The 23,616-nt window shown below is 48.6% G+C and overlaps 1 protein-coding gene across 2 annotated transcripts in view; it reads right to left on the reverse strand.

The window, feature by feature from the left end:
- Positions 1-21,630, reverse strand: part of USP18 (ubiquitin specific peptidase 18) — a 40,866-nt gene extending 19,236 nt beyond the window's left edge. For both annotated transcript variants that reach the window (XR_015878257.1, XM_088470609.1), the window contains exons 1-7: positions 21,586-21,630; positions 10,515-10,663; positions 9,427-9,523; positions 3,692-3,837; positions 3,438-3,517; positions 1,034-1,180; positions 115-207 (exon numbers count right to left, since the gene is read on the reverse strand). Coding sequence is in view for 1 of the 2 variants with exons in the window: in XM_088470609.1 (XP_088326735.1) it covers positions 115-207; positions 1,034-1,180; positions 3,438-3,517; positions 3,692-3,837; positions 9,427-9,523; positions 10,515-10,635 (684 nt within the window). In the remaining variant the exon portion in view is untranslated. The remainder of the gene's footprint in view (positions 1-114; positions 208-1,033; positions 1,181-3,437; positions 3,518-3,691; positions 3,838-9,426; positions 9,524-10,514; positions 10,664-21,585) is intronic.
- Positions 21,631-23,616: the final 1,986 nt, after the last annotated feature.

Consider the following 23,616-nt stretch of genomic DNA (forward strand, 5'->3'; position numbering starts at 1 on the left):
AAGAATAGTTGTGATAAGAAATGATAATTATTGGCTATATACATTATATTTAACACATAAAGCTGTGCATTAAGGTCACAATGTAGGGATTATCGTATATTGCCCACGACGTACCTTGACACTCCGGCTGTGTCGCTCACACTTGGGGCAGTAGTTCTTGTCCTCGTTCATCTCTTGGGGCCTGAAGTATTTCCAGAGAGCGCGCTCCTGATACACACAGAACAATGGCCACATCTGTTACAATGAACCTTTCACATAAACACATCCCCTGCCTTAGAAACCATTGTAAACCGCGATGCCCCCTAAACCTTGGCGCCCCAGGCAGATGCCTAGTTTGGCCTAATGGTCCATGTGCTATAAGGAGACGTATTTATGAAGCCAGTCAGTGGGGCTGGGGCTCATTCAGAGGTGGATGCTAATAGTGCAGCCGCCGCGTTTTTGAAATTATGCAAAAGATGCAGGAGGTGTCTTAAGTAAAACCAAAAAAATTTTGGCTGCCGGCTTTTGTGATCCGCTGCTGCGTCCGAGGATGCCGCCATCGGATCAGCTGCGTGACCATAGGCCATCTGAGTTACCCTCATGTTACTCGGGATGCCTGGTGACATTGCGCAGCCGGGAGCCAGTGAAACTGCGTAGAAGGATGCAGCCACCTGCTTCAGCGCACCCAAAAAACGGTGCAGACGCGTCTCCGATTCCTGGAATGCTGCCCGTCGCCGCTCCCAAACGCCAGCAGCATGGCGATCATGCTGCAGCATTTGGGGCCCTGCGAGGCAACATCGCAGGACCGGACCTGCACGTGCGCAGATCTGCAAACATCGGATAATCGCATGAAAATCGATTTAACGTCCACCTGTGAGAGACAGGTAGGTAAACGCCTTGGTACTTGTACTAAAGGAAGAGAGCCAATGGATAATCTGGTCACGCAGCGGTCAGCGTAAGACGGACACAGCGAGACGACCAAGACGCAATTGCAGCTGGTGTAGCGCAGCGAGCCCCCTCTCTGACCCCCCCTCTCCCCCCCCCACACACTCACCAGGGACAGTTTGCTCTGATATTTGGAGTAAGACACGGAGATAGAAATAGATAAGAGGTCGCTGTGGCTGGACCGCTGGTAAGAACACCGCTGGCACGTGACGCGCTCCTCCAGAGAGACGGAATAAAGGGACCTCATCGCCTCTCCCTACAACAAGAAGAAAGTTTCATCTTAGTCCCTCTAATTCTGTACAGTCTTTTGTCACATTTATGGGGGAAGCGATACAAACTGAACTAGGGGCCTGATCCAGCTTTGGGAATAGAGGCCATGATTCAGAGCCGGACGCTCTGACATAGCGCTCACTCTGAATCAGGGCCGGCCTTCTGGTTTTTTAGAACGGCCTCCTGGCCGCTGGCATAGCTGTGGGTGACCACCCACAGCTATAGCGAGCGGCCAGGAAGATGGTCGCGATGGTCTTGACCATCGCGACCATCGGGCTTGCGACGAGACCCTTGTGGTAGGGTCTCGTTGCCTCAAGCCCCAGAGAGATTTCGGCTCCAACAGAGCCAGAATCTCTCCACTGACATCACTCGTGATGTCAGTGGGGCCGCCCCCAAACGGAGGCGTTCACATGGGAACGCCTCCGTTTGGGCAGCCACTCCCCTGGCCCGCCCACCGGAGCGACGGTTTGCCCGTCGCTATCCGGGTCTCGCGCATGCCCGTCGTGCACATGCGCACTGGCCCACCATCGACCCGGTTGCGAGCGCACAGCGCTTGCGACCGGGTCTGAATCAGGCCCAGAGTGAGATATAGCACGTAACTGATCATCTTGGTGACACCAGGCTGCACTGCAGGGGGGGCAGATGTAAAATGTGCAGAGAGATTTAGATTTGGGAGGGAGGTGTCCAAACTGACATCTAAATGCAGTGTAAGAATAAAGCTGTGCAGTATTTGTGGGCTACATGTAAAAGCAGCCAGTATTTACCCCACATGCAAAATAAAATGTATGTATTTACACCCCTTGCATTGCAACATGGTTTGTCCTGGTTCACAGTCACAGTACGTGCTCTTTCTTATCCTCTGGAGCTCATTCAGACCCTCTCGCTAGATGCGTTCGCTCACTACCAGCGTATGCCAATCCAACGCACGCCCAGCAAGGCAGGCAATCGCACGGCTAGGCATTAGCATGCCCACTATGTCTTGGCGTGCGATCACTTTGTGTATGCAGACGCCCACCAGCCATTCATAAGACGCCCACTTGCGCACGTCATCTCCTGGAAGTGCATGAAAACATTGGTACATCAAGCACCATCGGTTGTGCTCGCAGCGCTTGAGGTTGACTATATCTTGCCGCAAGCACCGCGATCACTTCAGTGTGAAATACAACCAGGTGACGTGTACAATGGCGCTGCCTGTTAATTATGCACGCCTATGAAACGGCGTTGAAACACACAGGCACGCCTGCGTTCGTACCTCCACCCCCCCCCCCCCGTTTCTAGTGGCCTGCCCGTTACCACCCACAAACGGCCTCTCCTGTCACTCATTCCACTGGGCTGTCTATGCTGAGCGAGGGAGCGCTTCCCGATCTTTCGTAGTGGTTCGCGCATGCGCATTGCAAATATCGGCCAGCTACGAGAGATCGCATCCTAGCGAGCGGGTCTGAATCAGCTCCTCTATTCCCAAAGCTGAATCAGGCCCTAGGCTCGTTGGCGTCCATGTAATGAGCAGCCTTTGCTGTTGCTGGTACTCTTAGTACTGTGCATCTCTGTAATAACCCGGGTTATATCCAAGTAACTGACTGAGGGGGTGATTCCGCTTAGGACTGAATTGCAAAGCCGCACGCAGGCAGGTTTGCAATTCCGTTCTTGCTAATATGCAAATGTGTGTCTGACACCCCTTCTATGTATGACACCCCCTGTATGACACCCCCTGTATGTCTGACATCCCCTGTATGTCTGACACCCCCTGCTGCATTTGCGATCACAGCACTTCAACTGATGGTTACCATGGTGGACAGTGTCGGGCCGTTGGCCAGCTGAGTAAGCCTCAGCTTACTCAGGCTGCCCGGCACGTGAGGCCAGGAAACTGCATCCGTGGATGCAGCCCCTGGCCTTGCCACTCCTGGAAACGGGGCCGACGCGTATGGGTATGGGGTTTGGTGGCAGTCAGTTTGGATAGGTATGGGGAGCAATCAGTTTGGGAGTTGGGTGCCGACCAGTTCTAGGGTAGTTTGTGTGAGTTTGTGGTGTTAAATAGTTTTTTGAGGAGTAATCAGTTTGGTAATGGGGCGTCTAAGCCTGCTGTGGTAGTTGGTATACAGGGGTGGGAGGTGCAGCAGTTTTGGGGATACCAGTTTCTTGCCAGATTACAGCCCCCACATATTTCCTTGGCAAACGCTTGTTAGACACATATTTGGACATCATTGGAGCTAGGTTACTTTGTGCCCCTTCTCCGTGGTACGTACCAGGCGCGGATTTGGCAAGTTCTGTAGGAGCAGAGTCAGGAGTGTGGAGAAGACCTCAGCCACATCGTTCTGAGAAGATACTGCAAGACAAGAGGGTAGGGGGCTTATTCCTCACTGTACCCCTCTATTGTATTCTGTGCTGCTTCAGAAACCCACGGCGCCCCTCATTTTCCACCTCCAACTCTCCTGTCCCTCTCTGTACTCCAACTTCCCTTCTGCACCCCCCCTCCCCCCCCAAAAAAACCCCAACTCACGGGTGACATTGAGAGCCTGCAGACAGCGTAGGAGGCGGTACGGGGGAACTGAGTCTTCTTGGCTGTTCTGCATTTCTTCAAAGAGTGTAAGTAGCTCGTACGGGAGTCGTTTTTCTAAGGGTACGTTGTCGTCTGGACCCTCGATCCTGCCGGGTGAGGCGTAAAGGGAATAAAAAATAAATAAAAACAAACTAAACATAAACTTTCCCACAGTCAGATATATGGGTGTCAGCAGGGCTATAACTAGGGTAGTGCGACCAGTGCCATGACACAGGGCACTGCAGGGCAGAGGGCGCTATTTGGGCATGTCAGTTTTCCTGTTTATTATCATTCTCACTTGTAGCTTCCTCTTCTTTTATCCCCAGCATCTCCTGGCCTCTCCTATCTATTCCCTGGCCCTTCCCCATGAGGCCATGGCCCTCTCTCAGGTGCACTATATTATGTCCCTATTTATCCCCAGCATCTCCTGGCCTCTCCTATCTCTTCCCTGGTCCTTCCCCATGAGGCCATGGCCCTCTCTCAGGTGCACTATATTATGTCCCTATTTATCCCCAGCATCTCCTGGCCTCTCCTATCTCTTCCCTGGTCCTTCCCCATGAGGCCATGGCCCTCTCTCAGGTGCACTATATTATGTCCCTATTTATCCCCAGCATCTCCTGGCCTCCCCTATCTCTTCCCTGGTCCTTCCCCATGAGGCCATGGCCCTCTCTCAGGTGCACTATATTATGTCCCTATCTATCCCCAGCATCTCCTGGCCTCTCCTATCTCTTCCCTGGCCCTTCCCCATGAGGCCATGACCCTCTCTCAGGTGCACTATATTATGTCCCTATTTATCCCCAGCATCTCCTGGCCCCCCCATCTCTTCCCTATCCCTTCCCCATGAGACCATGGCCCTCTCTCAGGTGCGCTATATTATGTCCCTATTTATCCCCAGCATCTCCCGGCCTCCCCTATCTCTTCCCTGGCCCTTCCCCATGAGGCCATGGTCCTCTCTCAGGTGCGCTATATTATGTCCCTATTTATCCCCAGCATCTCCTGGCCTCCCCTATCTATTCCCTGGTCCTTCCCCATGAGGCCATGGCCCTCTCTCAGGTGCACTATATTATGTCCCTATTTATCCCCGGCATCTCCTGGCCTCCCCTATCTATTCCCTGGTCCTTCCCCATGAGGCCATGGCCCTCTCTCAGGTGCACTATATTATGTCCCTATTTATCCTCGGCATCTCCTGGCCTCCCCTATCTCTTCCCTGGCCCTTCCCCATGAGGCCATGGCCCTCTCTCAGGTGCACTATATTATGTCCCTATTTATCCCCGGCATCTCCTGCCCTCCCCTATCTCTTCCCTGGCCCTTCCCCATGAGGCCATGGCCCTCTCTCAGGTGCACTACATTATGTCCCTATTTATCCCCGGCATCTCCTGGCCTCCCCTATCTCTTCCCTGGCCCTTCCCCATGAGGCCATGGCCCTCTCTCAGGTGCACTGTATTATGTCCCTATTTATCCCCAGCATCTCCTGGCCTCCCCTATCTCTTCCCTGGCCCTTCCCCATGAGGCCATGGCCCTCTCTCAGGTGCACTATATTATGTCCCTATTTATCCCCAGCATCTCCTGGCCTCTCCTATCTCTTCCCTGGCCCTTCCCCATGAGGCCATGGCCCTCTCTCAGGTGCACTGTATTATGTCCCTATTTATCCCCAGCATCTCCTGGCCTCCCCTATCTCTTCCCTGGCCCTTTCCCATGAGGCCATGGTCCTCTCTCAGGTGCACTGTATTATGTCCCTATTTATCCCCAGCATCTCCTGGCCTCCCCTATCTCTTCCCTGGCCCTTTCCCATGAGGCCATGGTCCTCTCTCAGGTGCACTGTATTATGTCCCTATTTATCCCCAGCATCTCCTGGCCTCCCCTATCTCTTCCCTGGCCCTTCCCCATGAGGCCATGGCCCTCTCTCAGGTGCACTATATTATGTCCCTATTTATCCCCAGCATCTCCTGGCCTCCCCTATCTCTTCCCTGGCCCTTCCCCATGAGGCCATGGCCCTCTCTCAGGTGCACTATATTATGTCCCTATTTATCCCCAGCATCTCCTGGCCTCCCCTATCTCTTCCCTGGCCCTTCCCCATGAGGCCATGGCCCTCTCTCAGGTGCACTATATTATGTCCCTATTTATCCCCAGCATCTCCTGGCCTCCCCTATCTCTTCCCTGGCCCTTCCCCATGAGGCCATGGTCCTCTCTCAGGTGCACTATATTATGTCCCTATTTATCCCCAGCATCTCCTGGCCTCCCCTATATCTTCCATGGCCCTTCCCCATGAGGCCATGGCCCTCTCTCAGGTGCACTATATTATGTCCCTATTTATCCCCAGCATCTCCTGGCCTCCCCTATCTCTTCCCTGGCCCTTCCCCATGAGGCCATGGCCCTCTCTCAGGTGCACTATATTATGTCCCTATTTATCCCCAGCATCTCCTGGCCTCCCCTATCTCTTCCCTGGCCCTTCCCCATGAGGCCATGGCCCTCTCTCAGGTGCACTATCTTATGTCCCTATTTATCCCCAGCATCTCCTGGCCTCCCCTATCTATTCCCTGGCCCTTCCCCATGAGGCCATGGCCCTCTCTCAGGTGCACTATCTTATGTCCCTATTTATCCCCGGCATCTCCTGGCCTCCCCTATCTCTTCCCTGGCCCTTCCCCATGAGGCCATGGCCCTCTCTCAGGTGCACTATCTTATGTCCCTATTTATCCCCGGCATCTCCTGGCCTCCCCTATCTCTTCCCTGGCCCTTCCCCATGAGGCCATGGCCCTCTCTCAGGTGCACTATATTATGTCCCTATTTATCCCCGGCATCTCCTGGCCTCCCCTATCTCTTCCCTGGCCCTTCCCCATGAGGCCGTGGCCTCTCTCAGGTGCACTATATTATGTCCCTATTTATCCCCGGCATCTCCTGGCCTCCCCTATCTCTTCCCTGGCCCTTCCCCATGAGGCCGTGGCCCTCTCTCAGGTGCACTATATTATGTCCCTATTTATCCCCAGCATCTCCTGGCCTCCCCTATCTCTTCCCTGGCCCTTCCCCATGAGGCCGTGGCCCTCTCTCAGGTGCACTATATTATGTCCCTATTTATCCCCAGCATCTCCTGGCCTCCCCTATCTCTTCCCTGGCCCTTCCCCATGAGGCCGTGGCCCTCTCTCAGGTGCACTATATTATGTCCCCATTTATCCCCAGCATCTCCTGGCCTCCCCTATCTCTTCCCTGGCCCTTCCCCATGAGGCCGTGGCCCTCTCTCAGGTGCACTATATTATGTCCCCATTTATCCCCAGCATCTCCTGGCCTCCCCTATCTCTTCCCTGGCCCTTCCCCATGAGGCCATGGCCCTTTTTCAAGTGCACTATCTTATGTCCCTATTTAAAAAAATGGGAGAGGGGGGGGCGCTAATGCTCTCTCTGGCACAGACCCAGGTTTATGAGTTGTTGATGTATCTGACAACATGTAATTTGAATTAAAAAAAGAATATGTCCATATAAAGAGGATACTTCCGGTGCAAATAAATATTTATATCCTGTCGGCAGAGAACTCTCCATCCCTGCATATTAAGGTGTCCAACAAGTAATGGGTGGTGACACTTTGGCTGACTCATAAGAGGGTAAACCACCAATATTTTCTATGGAATATTTTTTATATTTGCTTTGTTAATATAGGATTTCTTTATTTAAACTCTTTACAATGCACCTGTAGAGGTTACTTGTACCTAGACAACGGATCAAAAAAAGAACTAAACTGACATTTGTTTAAGCCTCACTGATAATAGGAACTAGGAGTCGGAACGAGGAGCCAGTGAGAGTACCCACATTTTAACCGGCAACTAATTCTACATGTGAACGCCACCAGCTCAGTGGCAAGCGGAAATGCGACTGAAATCTATACAACTCTTAGGGCTCAATCCAATTAGGTGCGAATTGCAAGTAGCGAGATAGTTTCTTGAAACTCGCAGACTTCACAGCGAAGCGCGCTCCCTGAGAACTCTCCAATCCAATTAAAAATGCCTATTCGCACTACTCGCAGCGTAGGGGTGCGAATTGACTGCTAAATGAGATTTGATCGGAAATGCATGAAAATGTGGGGAGACCATCCTGGATCCCCCAAAATGGATAATATCGTTAGCCGGACCCAATAGAAGGCTGTTTGTGGGCATTAGGAAGGTACTGTAGGCTTTTAAATGGTGTGAAATTGCTGGTTTGTGGGGAGGTATTAAATGCAAGAAAATTATAAAAAATTTACTTTTTTTGTTTAATCTTAAAGAACTAACCGAAAAAAAAAAAAAAAAAAAAGGTAATTTTGGGGTGCTTTGACGGCATCTTGAAAATGCGAAAAAAATAAAATAAATACATAAATAAGTAAAATAAATATATAAAATAAAAAATATAAAAATAAACTAATAATAAAAAATATATATATTTTTTTCGACTTTGATAAATTATTGTAATTTAATTTGGGGTGCCTAAACTAAAGAAAAAGTTGATTTTAGGGTAATTTGAGGGCAATTTTTTTTTATACCCCCCCCCTCTAAAAAAAAAATAATACAATATGACATGTAATTATTGGACTAATTAAGTTAATTGGAAACTTCCAAATGCCTAATTAATCATTAGGGAGGGGGGTGTCCAAGGGGTTCAGCGCAGTGTCAAGACATTTTAACCTTAAAATACAGATTTTTCTTTCCATCCCTCAGGGAGGTACGAGTGGAAAGTTGCGAATTCAGTCTGATTCATTGCGAGTTGCTAATTGGATTGCAAAATGAATTCGCTATGCAAATACGAAGTGAAAATAGCAACTCACCCCTCACAATTCGCACCTAAAAGGATTGACTCCTTAAATGGCCAGTAGTTGCTAAAAAAGCACGCAGCTGGCATTGCGCGCATCTCTAAATCTGGCACTTTGGTGCTAACTGCAAATATATGTTTTATGTGGGTGTGCGCCTGTGGAGAATCTGCAGCTGGAAGGCCTCCAAAAGGGGTATAACAAACAGCACTACTGTAGTGAGAGACTGCGTGCGAGGGTGGCGGCTTCAGGAATGTGAGGGACGGGAAATTTCTCAGAATTATATCACAGAGAATCGTTATTACACTTTTTAGTACAAAATCGTCAAAATGTAACACTTGTAATACCTCAGCAGTTAACCGCTTAGTGCCTGGAGATGAATTGCTTTCTATATACGGTATATATAAGTGTAATACAGGTACGAATAGGTTCTCACTATGTGGTCATTATATGGGTCACATGATTCATATCAAATACACACCAGTATTTTAGACACTGACGACGTATAAGTCACACGTCAGGCTCCCACGCAGTTATGGATGCGGCATTTACAGAGACGGGGATGGTGTGGCTGGGAATGGGGGTCAATGACTTTCGTTAGTTTTATTTGTCTTTAGTTGTTTGTTATGCAATTTTTATATGGCTAAATTGCATTTTATCTGTTTAAAACAGAAGTGAATGTGATACTTGGATAATTAGGGCCTAAATTATCAACGACTTTTATCATATGCAATGATGCTCTAGCGAATCAGCTCCCAGCTGTCACCTGTTTTAAAAATGACAGTTGGGAGCTGACTGGCTGGAGCACCATTTATCACACACAATGAAATGTATCACTAATTTTGGTGATAAAACTCGTTAGTAAATGGGGGCCTAAACGTGTTGCCGGTGAGCCTGAGCCCAATAAACGGTGGAGGCAGCGTTCTCACCTGCAGAGAATGTCCGTGAAGTCCTTATTCATGTACAGCGTCTGCAGCAGCGGGTTGAAGCAGCCGGCGAGGCCGATATTGCGGAGTCCGATAGCCCCTGTCGGTGTAGTAAAAATGACGGTTTATGGACGTAATAGCCCGGGGTATAATAGTTCTCACACTTCCCTGGCAGATCAGATGTACTAATGAGGAATTCTATCGCATCTACAAAAACTCCATAGCAGCACTTCACGATGCAGACCTGGGGTGACTAGCGGAGGGCGATTAGCGGCACTGAGCCTGCATTAGACAGGTCGCTGTATGGTGTACTGGGATCCCAGAACCTGCCCTTTGGGTTTCCTTACGTCAGATATAAACCAATTCTATAGGAGTCTCTTTTGGGGAGATCCCAGATTAATGGCTCAGGGACACTTGGAAATAAATGCCTATTTTTAAGTACTTCCATCCGGGAGATTCCACGGGGAAGCTGCTGCGAATCGGGTCATTGCGGCTCTGCGCACTGCTGCACCAAGCTGTTATTTGCGGCCATCATCAAAACTTCCTGGGCTATGGAATTTGTGAGTCTCCTGGAGACTCTGATAGATGACCCCCTACCTATACTTGCAGGGCTGTATCTAGGGGTCCGAGCACCTCTGGCAAAGTAGGGACTGGCGCCCCCCTGTTGGCAGTTAGTAAACAGACAGCGTGGTGGCTGTACAAGCTGTGATCGCCCTCCCTTGTCATCCCGCGCTGATGCTTCTGACTGAGAGGTCAGCAGCCCCCGAGTACCGACACTCCCCACCACCACCGGCTGGCGCCCCTGGCGAGTGCCATCCTGGCCAATAGGAAGATACGCCCATACCTATACTTGCTCCAGGTGCCGCCTTTATCTTTCTGGCCATGTATCCAGAGAGGTGGTGCATGCGCAGTAGAGAGAGCAGAAACTTACTGTGCTGGCACCATCTTTCCGAATACATCCCTGTAAAGCTGGCATCACCCAGAGCAAGTAACTGGTGAATCTCTCCTGTGTCCACCCTGCACCCTTTATACATATGCCACTGGAGTGGAGGTAAGTGTGTCCTTGTGTGGGCGCCATAGATGTAACTCACCATTTCTAAACCTGCCAGTAGAGTAGGACAGACATTTGCTGGGGGGCTGAGCCTCGCTGACGTCTTCCCATGTCTCCTCGCTCCCCACCATCTGCAGAACCACATAGCCGTCCTCGCACATCCTTCCCCAAAGTCATTATAGGTCCAACCTAGCGCACAGGAACAACAATTATGTGAGGCAGAGAAGAATTTATATACATATATACAGCGTGTATGAGGAATAGATGACATCACGTATGACACATAAATGACATCACGTATGATACATAGATGACATCACGCATGATACATAGATGACATCACGTATGATACATAGATGAAAGGGGAACTTCAATACTTGTTATTCACACTTCCCTGTGTAATATAGTGTATGGCTTCGCAATGGAATATGTAGTCGCGATATAAATCGCTGGTAATAAACAATAAATTAATAAATAAATAATGACTGCATTTTACTCTTAATGACTCATGATGTGGAGATCACAGAATTTGTTAATTGATTAACTTGGAAGGAATAAATGTCTGCAAGGATTCTGCCCTCAAGGGACAACCCCAGTCCTATAAGTATATTAAATGATATATAATGTATATGGCAGTCAGGCAGATCAGATGGGATGAGAAAGAGTTAAGTCACATTGTAAGTCACATTATAAGTCACATTGTAAGTCACCCTGCCCTCCTCCGGGACACTCACCCAGCCTCCCTGCCCTCCTCCGGGACACTCACCCAGCCTCCCTGCCCTCCTCCCGGACACTCACCCAGCCTCCCTGCCCTCTTACGGGACACTCACCCAGCCTCCCTGCCCTCCTCCCGGACACTCACCCAGCCTCCCTGCCCTCCTATGGGACACTCACCCAGCCTCCCTGCCCTCCTCCCGGACACTCACCCAGCCTCCCTGCCCTCCTGCGAGACACTCACCCAGCCTCCCTGCCCTCCTCCCGGACACTCACCCAGCCTCCCTGCCCTCCTCCCGGACACTCACCCAGCCTCCCTGCCCTCTTACGGGACACTCACCCAGCCTCCCTGCCCTCTTACGGGACACTCACCCAGCCTCCCTGCCCTCTTACGGGACACTCACCCAGCCTCCCTGCCCTCCTCCCGGACACTCACCCAGCCTCCCTGCCCTCCTCCCGGACACTCACCCAGCCTCCCTGCCCTCCTCCCGGACACTCACCCAGCCTCCCTGCCCTCCTCCCGGACACTCACACAGCCTCCCTGCCCTCCTCCCGGACACTCACCCAGCCTCCCCGCCCTCCTCCTGGACACTCACCCTGCCTCCCTGCCTTCAAACGTGCCCTCAGTACTCATCTATTTACCCTAGCCTGCCACCCCTCCTCCTAAGTCTCCAGCCTCTGTAATACCCAACTCTGTTTCCTTCTCCCAATATGTGCCCACCCATAGCCCCTATAGAATGTAAGCTCTTGTGAGCAGGGCCCTCACTTCCTCTGTGATCTCCAGGTAATTATGTATTCTGTCAATCATAATTATGTATATTTGTAACTGTTCTGTCTTTTTGGAGGGGAAGATGTACTGAGAATTGGAGAAAGATAAAGTGGTGAGAGATAAAGTACCAACCAATCAGCTCCTAACTGCCATGTTACAGGTTGTGTTTGAAGAATGACAGGAGCTGATTGGTTGGTACTTTCTCTCTCTCCACGGCCTAGTACATTCCTCCCCTGGTGTGGTATGAAATGTCGACAGTCAGGATATCATGTTGAGGATGTCATCACTTAATGTGTCGATATTTACGATGCTAACATTTTTAGAATATCGACTCTAATTGCCGCCTAACTCTATTTGCAGCCTAAACCTAACCCTAATTCATTGATGCATTAGGGGGCGCACACACACCAAAGGTCCAAAACACCGGCTGACAAAAACTATCCCCTCCGATATTTTCTGCTATGGCAGATACATCATACTTACCTACTCCATACTTGCCTACCCTCCCGATTTGGTCGGGAGCCTCCCGAAAATCAGGTGCCACTCCCGACCTCCCGGGATGGCAGACAAGTCTCCCGGCTGCCGCTGACTCCCCCTGTCCCACCGCCGCCCCCGTCTGCTGGCCATGCCCCCCCAGTAATGCCGATCTGGCTGCTCCCTCCCGGATGGGGCAGCCAGATAGTCGGCATGTATGACCTACTCTCCCGGAGTATGCGTCAGACTCCCCCTTTTTTCTGGGTAGTCCCCCGCACCCACGGGAGAGTGGGTGGATCGCCCACATCCCACTAACTTCCTAGTGTAGTAGGAAGGTCGGGAGATAATTGCCGGGAATCACGGGTCCGTAGGGAGGGGGCGGGGCTGAATGGCATCAATCAAGTCATTCCAGCCCCGCCTCCTCTGCACACAGGGGCGCCGAGAGGGGGGGGAGCAGGTACAAATTACCCGTGCCCGGGTTTCCTGAGGGGCCCGGCGGGGGCCCAGGTCCGACGCTGCCCCCCCTCCCTCACAGCAGCCCAGCATACAGCGTGTGCTGAGCTGCAGTGGGAGACTGCTCGTGGCCACTGAGCAGCAGCCACAGCAGTCTCCTATACCTGTGCGGGGGAGCGATCACACTGATTGCACCCCCCCTGGCTTTGCGCCGGGCTGAGGGGGCTCAGAGCGCCCCCTCACCAGCACGCAGCGCCGCTGAAATTCCCCCCCCCCGAAGGGGGCATGGCCACGCCTCCTGCGATTAGGCTATGCCCCGTTACCCGGGCCCGCTGCAGCTCTTGGCGGGCCTGTCCGCACACACCAGCTAATCGAGGCATTTTAACACGATGGGGGCGTCACAGGACTCCTGGAGCCTGATGAAGGTCACGAGCCCTGTATATTGTGTTTTGGGGGCTTGATCGTGTGTTACACCCCTGGTTTTTGTCACCCTGACAGCTGCTGGGCAGCCCACAGCCGCTCCCAGCACAGTATGGGTGACGCAGATTGTCGTTCCCCCCCCCCACCCAGAGGCAGTAATGACCACTGGTGGTACTGGGGGACAAAGCCCCCAAAAAGTGGGACCTCTCTCTGCACTCTGGGTTTCTGAACCCTCCCCCTCTGCGGGCTGCTGCACGGGGGCTCTCCGCTGTGCCCAGGGCACCCCGACAGTGGCGAGTTAACTCTTTGAAATCCTCTATGTTTTCTATAGCAATTGCTTATGGATACTTCTGCTACAATGGTGCATCCAATACATCGCCAGCCCTGAGACTATCACACATTGCTTACACACATAGGTACCTGTTACTGTATGTTACTGTATATTTCTAACATGTCTCATTTACCTGGTATTATAAGGGCAGAGTGGTGTATATACATAGGCACAGTGGTGTATATACAGAGGCACAGTGGTGTATATACAGAGGCACAGTGGTGTATATACATAGGCACAGTGGTGTATATACATAGGCACAGTGGTGTATATACAGAGGCACAGTGTGTATATACATAGGCACAGTGGTGTATATACATAGGCACAGTGGTGTATATACATACGCACAGTGGTGTATATACAGAGGCACAGTGGTGTATATACATAGGCACAGTGGTGTATATACATAGGCACAGTGGTGTATATACATAGGCACAGTGGTGTATATACAGAGGCACAGTGGTGTATATACAGAGGCACAGTGGTGTATATACATAGGCACAGTGGTGTTTATACATAGGCACAGTGGTGTATATACATAGGCACATTGGTGTATATACATAGGCACAGTGGTGTATATACATAAGCACAGTGGTGTATATACATAGGCACATTGGTGTATATACATAGGCACAGTGGTGTATATACATAGGCACAGTGGTGTATATATATATATACATAGGCACAGTGGTGTATATACAGAGGCACAGTGGTGTATATACAGAGGCACAGTGGTGTATATACATAGGCACAGTGGTGTATATACATAGGCACAGTGGTGTTGGTGTATATACATAGGCACATTGGTGTATATACATAGGCAGAGTGGTGTATATACATAGGCACAGTGGTGTATATACATAGGCACAGTGGTGTATATACAGAGGCACAGTGGTGTATATACAGAGGCACAGTGGTGTATATACATAGGCACAGTGGTGTATATACATAGGCAGAGTGGTGTATATACATAGGCACAGTGGTGTATATACATAGGCACAGTGGTGTATATATAGAGGCACAGTGGTGTATATACAGAGGCACAGTGGTGTATATACATAGGCACAGTGGTGTATATACAGAGGCACAGTGTGTATATACATAGGCACAGTGGTGTATATACATAGGCACAGTGGTGTATATACATACGCACAGTGGTGTATATACAGAGGCACAGTGGTGTATATACATAGGCACAGTGGTGTATATACATAGGCACAGTGGTGTATATACATAGGCACAGTGGTGTATATACAGAGGCACAGTGGTGTATATACAGAGGCACAGTGGTGTTTATACATAGGCACAGTGGTGTATATACATAGGCACATTGGTGTATATACATAGGCACAGTGGTGTATATACATAAGCACAGTGGTGTATATACATAGGCACATTGGTGTATATACATAGGCACAGTGGTGTATATACATAGGCACAGTGGTGTATATATATATATATACATAGGCACAGTGGTGTATATACAGAGGCACAGTGGTGTATATACAGAGGCACAGTGGTGTATATACATAGGCACAGTGGTGTATATACATAGGCACAGTGGTGTTGGTGTATATACATAGGCACATTGGTGTATATACATAGGCACAGTGGTGTATATACATAAGCACAGTGGTGTATATACATAGGCACATTGGTGTATACATAGGCACAGTGGTGTATATACATAGGCACAGTGGTGTATATATATATATACATAGGCACAGTGGTGTATATACAGAGGCACAGTGGTGTATATACATAGGCACAGTGGTGTATATACAGAGGCACAGTGGTGTATATACATAGGCACAGTGGTGTATATACAGAGGCACAGTGGTGAATATACATAAGCACAGTGGTGTATATACATAGGCACAGTGGTGTATATACATAGGCACAGTGGTGTATATACAGAGGCACAGTGGTGAATATACATAGGCACAGTGGTGTATATGCATAGGCACAGTGGTGTATATACAGAGGCACAGTGGTGTATATACAGAGGCACAGTGGTGAATATACATAGGCACAGTGGTGTATATGCATAGGCACAGTGGTGTATATACATAGGCACAGTGATGTATATACAGAGGCACAGTGATGTATATACAGAGGCACAGTGGTGAATATACATAGGCACAGTGGTGTATATGCATAGGCACAGTGGTGTATATACATAGGCACAGTCGTGCCCTTATATTAAGGCTGCGTGTAAAAAACTGCAATTCTCCCATAGAGAATTCCGGAGGGGGGGGGCATGGTATTTAAGTGGGTACACCTCAAAAGCTGTTTGAGGTACCGAGCTGAAATTTGGCAGGGATGGGTAGAATTGTCGCTCGGTGCTGCATGCCAAATTTCAGGGCAAAACATAAAAAATGAGGATTTGGGAGTAATCTAAAGTTCCAACTTTTCTGCTGTACTCTATGTTTTTTTTTGGGAAGGCATAACTCAGGGTAGGGGGCGAATTTAGACTTGGGGGTTTGTTTTATTAGGTAGCTATTGTGCCAGGGTAGGGCCTTTTGGGGTTCAGGTAAGTTAGAAAGTTACAGTTTTTTAAACTATTACCTCAAGAATGCGCCATTTAGTAGATAGGAGTTTTCAACTTGTTGTGCAGCCGCAGTAGGAGCCTCCAGCAGCAGGTGTACTCACTGTGGCTTCACTTGGGTGTACCAAGATGGCCGTCGTTTGCCGGGGCCGGATCCGGGGGGGAAGGAAGCCGGCGTTTGCTGCGGCCGGGATTTGGGGGAGAGGAGATAGGGGTTAGCAGGCATTAGCTGCGGCCGGGAACCGGGGACGGTAGTGCGGCGGCAGTGTGGGCGGCATTGGTGCAGGCATTAGGACATGCTTGCCGACATTTAGCTCCCTCCTTCCGGGAGGGAGCTGTCGGGCTTACAGGGCTGGGGGCGTGATGCAGACAAAGGGGGCGGGGCCTGGCATATGATGTGGCGTTGGGGGCGGAGCATGGGGGCGTGACAGCACAATTGCGTCATTGTGGCTCCGCCCCCTCTTCACAATGCCGTGATTAATGGCATTGTGCAGCCAGGGGCGGAGCCACGATGACGCGATTCAGCGCGAATCGCGTCACCAGCCCCTGCTGCTGGGGCTTTTCTACCTATAAGCGTGCGGGGGGGGGGTGCGGACACATCGCCGGGGCCAGGAGGATTGCCTGCCTTCCCGGGAGGTCGGGAGCGGCACCCGATTTTCGGGAGGCTCCCGACCAAATCGGGAGGGTAGGCAAGTATGCATTAGGACCCGGGGGAGGTAGCAGCACACAGATGCCGGCTCGGATCTGGAATATCCGTGATACCTGCATCTGTGTTTAAAAAAAACAAACACAGAAGCAGGGACGGGTCAGTGTTTAAATAAATAAAAAAACAGGTGTAAAGAAAATGGCGTGAACCCCCTCCCCCAAAACAACAACCAGCACCGGGCTTTGAAAAGCCAGTACTGGTTGTGATAAATACAGGGGACAAATACGCAGGGGTCCCCTGTATAAAGCACAACCAGCACCAGGCTTTTGAGAACAAGTCCTAGTTGCCAAAATACGGGGGACAAATGACATAGGGGTCCCCCGTATTCAGCGCAACCAGCAGTGGGCTCTGAGCCGGCCCTTTTTCTGGAAATACAGGGGGAAAAAATGCATAGGGTCCCCCTGTATTTACCAGAACCAGCACCGGACTCTTTCTAGCGGCGGGGTGATGCCACAGCCAGGGGAGCCCTTTCACCGGGCCCCCCAGTCGCAGCATCATCCCTGACCCCTAGTCAGCCCAGGCCAGGGAGTCCTGGGGAGCTGGGGACCCCCCAATAAAGAGGTCCCCCCTCTCCAGGGCACCCCAGGCCCAGGCTGATAGCCCGGCCTCTATCCCCGGCACTCCTGGGCGGTGGGTGCCAGTTGATTGTGTAATGTTGTGCAAGTAAAGTTAAAATATTGTCTTTTTCTGTGGAACTACAGTTCCCAGCAAGCCTCCCCCGCATGCTGGTACTTGGAGAACCTCAAGCATCAGCATGCGGGGCATTATTGGCCTGCTGGTACTTGTAGTTCTACAGCAAAAGCAATATAAAAAAAACACAGAACACGCACACTGTTGACAGGTACAACTTTATTAAAACATACATGCACACACACATGTACTCACACACGCACACACTATCTCATATACTCACCTATGTATCCCTGAAGCCAATCTGCCCTCTTCTCCAGTAGGTAGTCCAATGGAGTACCTGTAATAAAAATTCCGCACTCACCTCCTCCTATGCGTGGCTCTGTCGTCTTCAGACAATCCAGGGTCCTGGTAAAAAAAAAAAAAAACGGAGGTACCCGGACCCTCGCACGTTAGTAGTGTCCTCTAAGAACACTACTACCGTAATGACAGCTCTGCCCGGCATTTCAGTTCAGAAATCCCAGTGCGGAGCGCTCATTGGCTGAGAGAGGCGAGCCTTCCGCCTCTCAGCCAATTAGCTATTCTCATCATTGACTTCAATGGTGAGAACCGAGCGTGCCCATTTAAAAAATGGCGCCTCAGCGCCATTTTTGAAATTCAAAGATGGCCGCCGCAAGTCGATCACGGCTCGCGACGTCATCGCCCCGCCCCCTCGGCTGGCTTAAATACAGCCAGTGCGGGGCACCGTCCACTCAGTCGTCGGCCGGGAGGCAGCAGAGAAGAGCTGCCGAAGACGAAAGACGCAGCGGAAACCCTGGATGTGCGGCGGCTGGGAAAAAGAGCTTAAAGGTCGCCGCGCTCCAGGTGAAGACGGCGTAGAAGCCTGGGGGGAGCGGCAGCCATGAAAAAGAGCTTAAAGGCTGCCGCACTCCACGTGAAGGTGCGGCATAATAAAATACTTTGAAAAAAAAACGGTGTCTGTTTTATTTTAATATTTGTTTTGCAGGGGTACTATGGGTACCAGCAGGCCCTTAGTGCCCCACCTGCTGGTACTTGTGGTTCTCCAAGTGCCAGTATACGGGGATACCTGCTGGGACCTGTAGTACTACTGCAAAAGACAATATTTATATTTTCATATGCACCACACAACACAATCAACCCGGCACCCAACGCCCAGGAGTGCTGGGGATAGCCCAGGGCTATCAGCCTGGGCCTGGGGTGCCCTGGAGAGGGGGACCTCTTTATTGGGGGGGGACCCCAGCTCCCCAGGGATCCCCGGCCTGGGCTAATTAGCGGTCAGGGGTCATTTGTCCCCTGTATTTAGCACAACCAGCACTGGCTTTCTAAAGCCCAGTGCTATTTGTTGCTTTTGGGGAGGGGGGGTTATGCCATTTTTTTTTTTTCATACACAGGTTTTTTTATTAAACACAAAGCACAGACGGGTCTCACTGACCCGTCCCTGCTTCTGTGTTTCTTTTATTAAAACACAGATGCAGGTATTACGGATATTCCATATCCGAGACTGCATCTGTGTTCTGCTACCTCCCCCGGGCCCTAATGCCTGCTACACTGCTGCCGCTAATGCCCGCTACCGTCTCTGGTTCACGGCCGCAGCTAACGCCCGCTAACCCCAACCCCCCTCCCCCGCAGCCCGGCCACAGCACACTTTACAGATTCAACCCTGCGCCACCGCCCAGGGGTGCTGGGGATAGCCCCGGGCTATCAGCCTGGGCTGCCCTGGAGAGTGGGACCCCTTTATTGGGGGGCCCCCAGCTATCCAGGAATCCCCGGCCTGGGCTGACTAGGGGTCAGGGGTGATGCTTCGGATGGGGGGCCCGGTGAAAGGGCTCCCCTGGCTGTGGCATCACCCCCCCCACTAGAAAGAGTCCGGTGCTGGTTCTGGTAAATACAGGGGGACCCTACACATTTTTTCACCCTGTATTTCCAGAACCAGGGCCGGCTCAGAGCCCAGTGCTTGTTGCGCTGAATACGAGGGACCCCTATGTCATTTGTTCCCTGTATTTTGGCAACCAGGGCTGGTTCTGACTAGCCCAGTGCTGGTTGTGCTTAAGTACAGGGGACCCCTACGTCATTTTTCCCCTGTGTTTAAACACAACCAAGACTGGCTTTTAACAGCCTTAATGGGACATGTGAAACTGTAAGGTTTTTTGTCTATGGAATCTATCTATCTCATATCTATCTATCTATCTATCTATCTATCTATCTATCTATCTATCTATCTATCTATCTATCTATCTATCCCATATCTATCTCATATCTATCTATCTCATATCTATCTATCTAATATCTATCTCTCTATCTATCTTATATCTATCTATCTATCTATCTATCTATCTATCTATCTATCTATCTCATATCTATCTCATATCTATCTATCTATCTATCTATCTATCTATCTATCTATCTATCTATCTAGCTCATTTCCAATTATAAAGCACAATGAAATATGTCGGTGGTATATAATTAAATGTTAATATATAATTATTATCTATTTCTACAACATATTTATTTGTACAGTCTATTATTTCATATATGTAGCAACTGTAAAACAAATTCAGTATATAGGAAAATGGTAATATTATATAAAGCCAAATAGTTCATATCTATCGGTCTACCTAGTATACAGTATATGTAGTATTGCTTTCATACATTTCAAATATCTCTGTCATATCTATTTATTTTGTGTGCGTACATATAATATATTAACTATTTCTGTTACATATCTCTGTGTCCAAACAAGCTATTATTTCACATCTATAGCTATGCAAAGTAGATTGCACTAAAATGGGGGGGGGGATTATATATATATATATATATAGCTACATTAAATATTGTTAAAACAATTGATAAAAATTTAGAAAGCAGCGTACAGTGCGCTGACCCTCGTCCGGTTACACTCATCTCACTCCTAATGACCTCAATCATTACAAATAAAAATACATACATATATATATATATATATATATGTATATATATAATGATCCGGCACTCCTTAAATAATAGGATACTTAACTGGTTGCCCCCCGCTAGTTAAGATGCATAAACTTCATGTCCTGATGAAAATGCTGTAAATTGTCATTGAAACATTGACGCTTGCAAGCTGCGTCTGCTGTATTATTTTAGCGTGGAGTGCCGCACCTATATATGAATCACAGGGGCTCTGCACTCACCATAATAACTAACAATAATACACATAATAAATAGTGGGGTTTTAGTTCATGAATTGATCAATGCATTTAAGCTTGAAGCCCCCGTCACAGGACCCCACTTTACTGCAAGTCCCTACTGTATTGCTCAGAATTATAACATGTTTATTATGTTTATTATTATTATTATTGTTAGTTATTATGGTGAGTGCAGAGCCCCTGTGGTTTCTATTTAAACAATGTGGTCACATACCATTTTGCACCCCAAATCTAGGAATGGTGAGTGCCGTGGATTAGTGCTTTTTGTTTATTTTGATTAATTTTTATAATTCATAATTTTTGTGATCACATTTTCTCATGCACCATTTTTTAACCTGTTTAATCTAACTTGTGTCAGCTGTTTGCCTAGGTGCTTCGCAACAGGTGTGCTTGGTGACTGTCTCACGTTTAAAAGCAAAGTTGCGGTGAGCTTTAAACCTTGATAGCATACCCTGAGTGTAACACTAATGTGGTGGCTGTGTCCATGTTATCATTCTGAGCAATAGAGTAGGGACTTGCAGTAAAGTGGGGTCTGCAAGCTTACATGCATTGATCAATTCATGAACCAAAACCCTTCTTGATAAAAGCGCTCCGACGCTGGAACGCTGACTATCTGCACCAGTCGAGTCTGATTTATTTGCTTATATATATATACACACAATGAGACACCGAGCACTGTCTGCGACTTCTCCGTTACCAGAAATATACAGTCGGAGCAGTGATGTGTGTAAGTGAAAGTAAGGGCAGGACGCAGAAATGAAAGTAATATAGTAAGTGTGTATATTGCTGCTCTGTGTCACCATGTAAGTGTCTGCTGCATGCAGTGAGGATATATTATATTTATTATGCTATATACTCACAGCTCAGGGTCTGTCTTCTGCAGCCTGCTCAGGACCAGTCTCCCCTACGCTGAGAGAGATCCTTATATACCTGCTGCAGACACACAGCGCACAGCCAGCAGGGGCTCCCATCCTCTAGTTTCATTTCTCTCTCCTAACTCAGGAAAATGAAACTCACAACTAGGCAGAGAGCAGATGTCTGACTGCAGTGAGCCCCCTGATCACAGACATCTTCCCCTAGATCTTACCACCATCTCCCTCACCCAGCTCTGGCCATCCTGGTCTCAGGGATGATGGCGGGCAAAGGGGGCAATTTTCATGGGCATTTTCCCAGCTTTCCTCCCTCAGGAGGGTCTATGTACTAAGCCTTGGGGAAAGATAAAGTGGATGGAGATAAACTACCAACCAATCAGCTCCTAATTGACATTTTTCAAACACAGGGGCAGATAAATTAAGCTCTGGAAAGTGATAAATTGGAGAGTGATGAACGACCAACCAATCAGCTCCTAACTGTCATGTTACAGGCTGTGTTTGAAACATGACAGTTAGGAGCTGAGTAGCTGGTCGTTTATTCCTCTCCAATTTGTCACTTTCCAGAGCTCAGTACATCTGCCCCTGTGTTTGAAAAATGACAATTAGGAGCTGATTGGTTGGTACTTTATCTCCAACCATTTTATTTCTCTGCAAGGCTTAGTACATAGAATAGACCCCTACATACCTGAATTATCTAAATGAACAACCCATATTACAAGTATGCAGGTGATCCTAATATAGACAACAAACCAGACTGAGCTATCCAGTGTGCCGAGGAATAGACTGTAAGCTCCCATAGTGCAGGGACGGATGTGAAGGATATACAGGGGGTTATGGAGTATTCTCCGATTTTACAGAACCGCCGGGATTTCACCGAGATTGCTGTAAACTTTAAGGTGGCCATTTATAAGGCTGCCTTTATGTATGGGCATTTTTAATATTGTAAAAATAAATTGTAAGAAAATGTGGATGTTATTTGGGGGTACAGTACAGGAATTATGCACTAACGCTGAGCAGGTGCCAAACGTGATGATGATGGAGCTGATGATGATGGAGCTGGTTGATTTGAAGACTTTATTAATGATCTGAAGGTAATACTATATACTGACCGAGCACCAGGCACGCACTAATTTGGAACGTATTACACTGATTGTACCTTATTTCTGCTGGGAGAAATCATCACAATCTTTACTTGGAGAGGAAGAAAAATAAGAAGCCGGATCACATGAGCCCATTATCACTTTCCTTGTGGTGCGCAAAACTCACGTCATTTGTATTACATACCTAGAATTTGCTACGTTTAATGCACTCAGTGGGGTGTCCTTGTTATATATATATATATATATATATATATATATATATCATACAAACTCAGCACTCACCATTATAATCCAGGGAATGTTAGTTACAAAGTATTGCAATAGTTTGCCAAGCTGACCAACCACATCACGGTCTTCCCATTCTGGCCGGTGCCTGCGCTGACTTTCCAAAATATGAGCATTTGGCTCTCGGTATCACATAGATTTAAATACACATTTTGCTTTTCCAATAGGTTTAGGTGCTGGCTCACTGACTTAAAGAGAAATGTATGTGCGGCACTCAGAGGCTTCAGTAATACACATGATAAAAGTCTTCCTGTGAGCAGCGTTTCCGTGTCTACACGCATTCATCCTGACGCACAAACTTTGCTTCTAAATTATAGAAGTTCTATTTTAATATGCTAGTGCTGGCAATGGGGTAACGTTATTTTTGGTATAAGGGAGTGCTGGATAGATAGATAGATAGATAGATAGATAGATAGATAGATAGATAGATAGATAGATAGATAGATATGAGATATATAGATAGATAGATAGATATGAGATAGATAGATATGAGATAGATAGATAGATAGATAGATAGATATGAGATAGATAGATAGATAGATAGATAGATATGAGATAGATAGATAGATAGATAGATATGAGATATATAGATAGATAGATAGATATGAGATAGATAGATAGATATGAGATAGAT

The sequence above is a fragment of the Taudactylus pleione genome, unplaced genomic scaffold (assembly GCF_031769625.1).
Source record: "Taudactylus pleione unplaced genomic scaffold, aTauple2 ptg000101l, whole genome shotgun sequence".
Taxonomy (NCBI): Eukaryota; Metazoa; Chordata; class Amphibia; order Anura; family Myobatrachidae; genus Taudactylus; species Taudactylus pleione.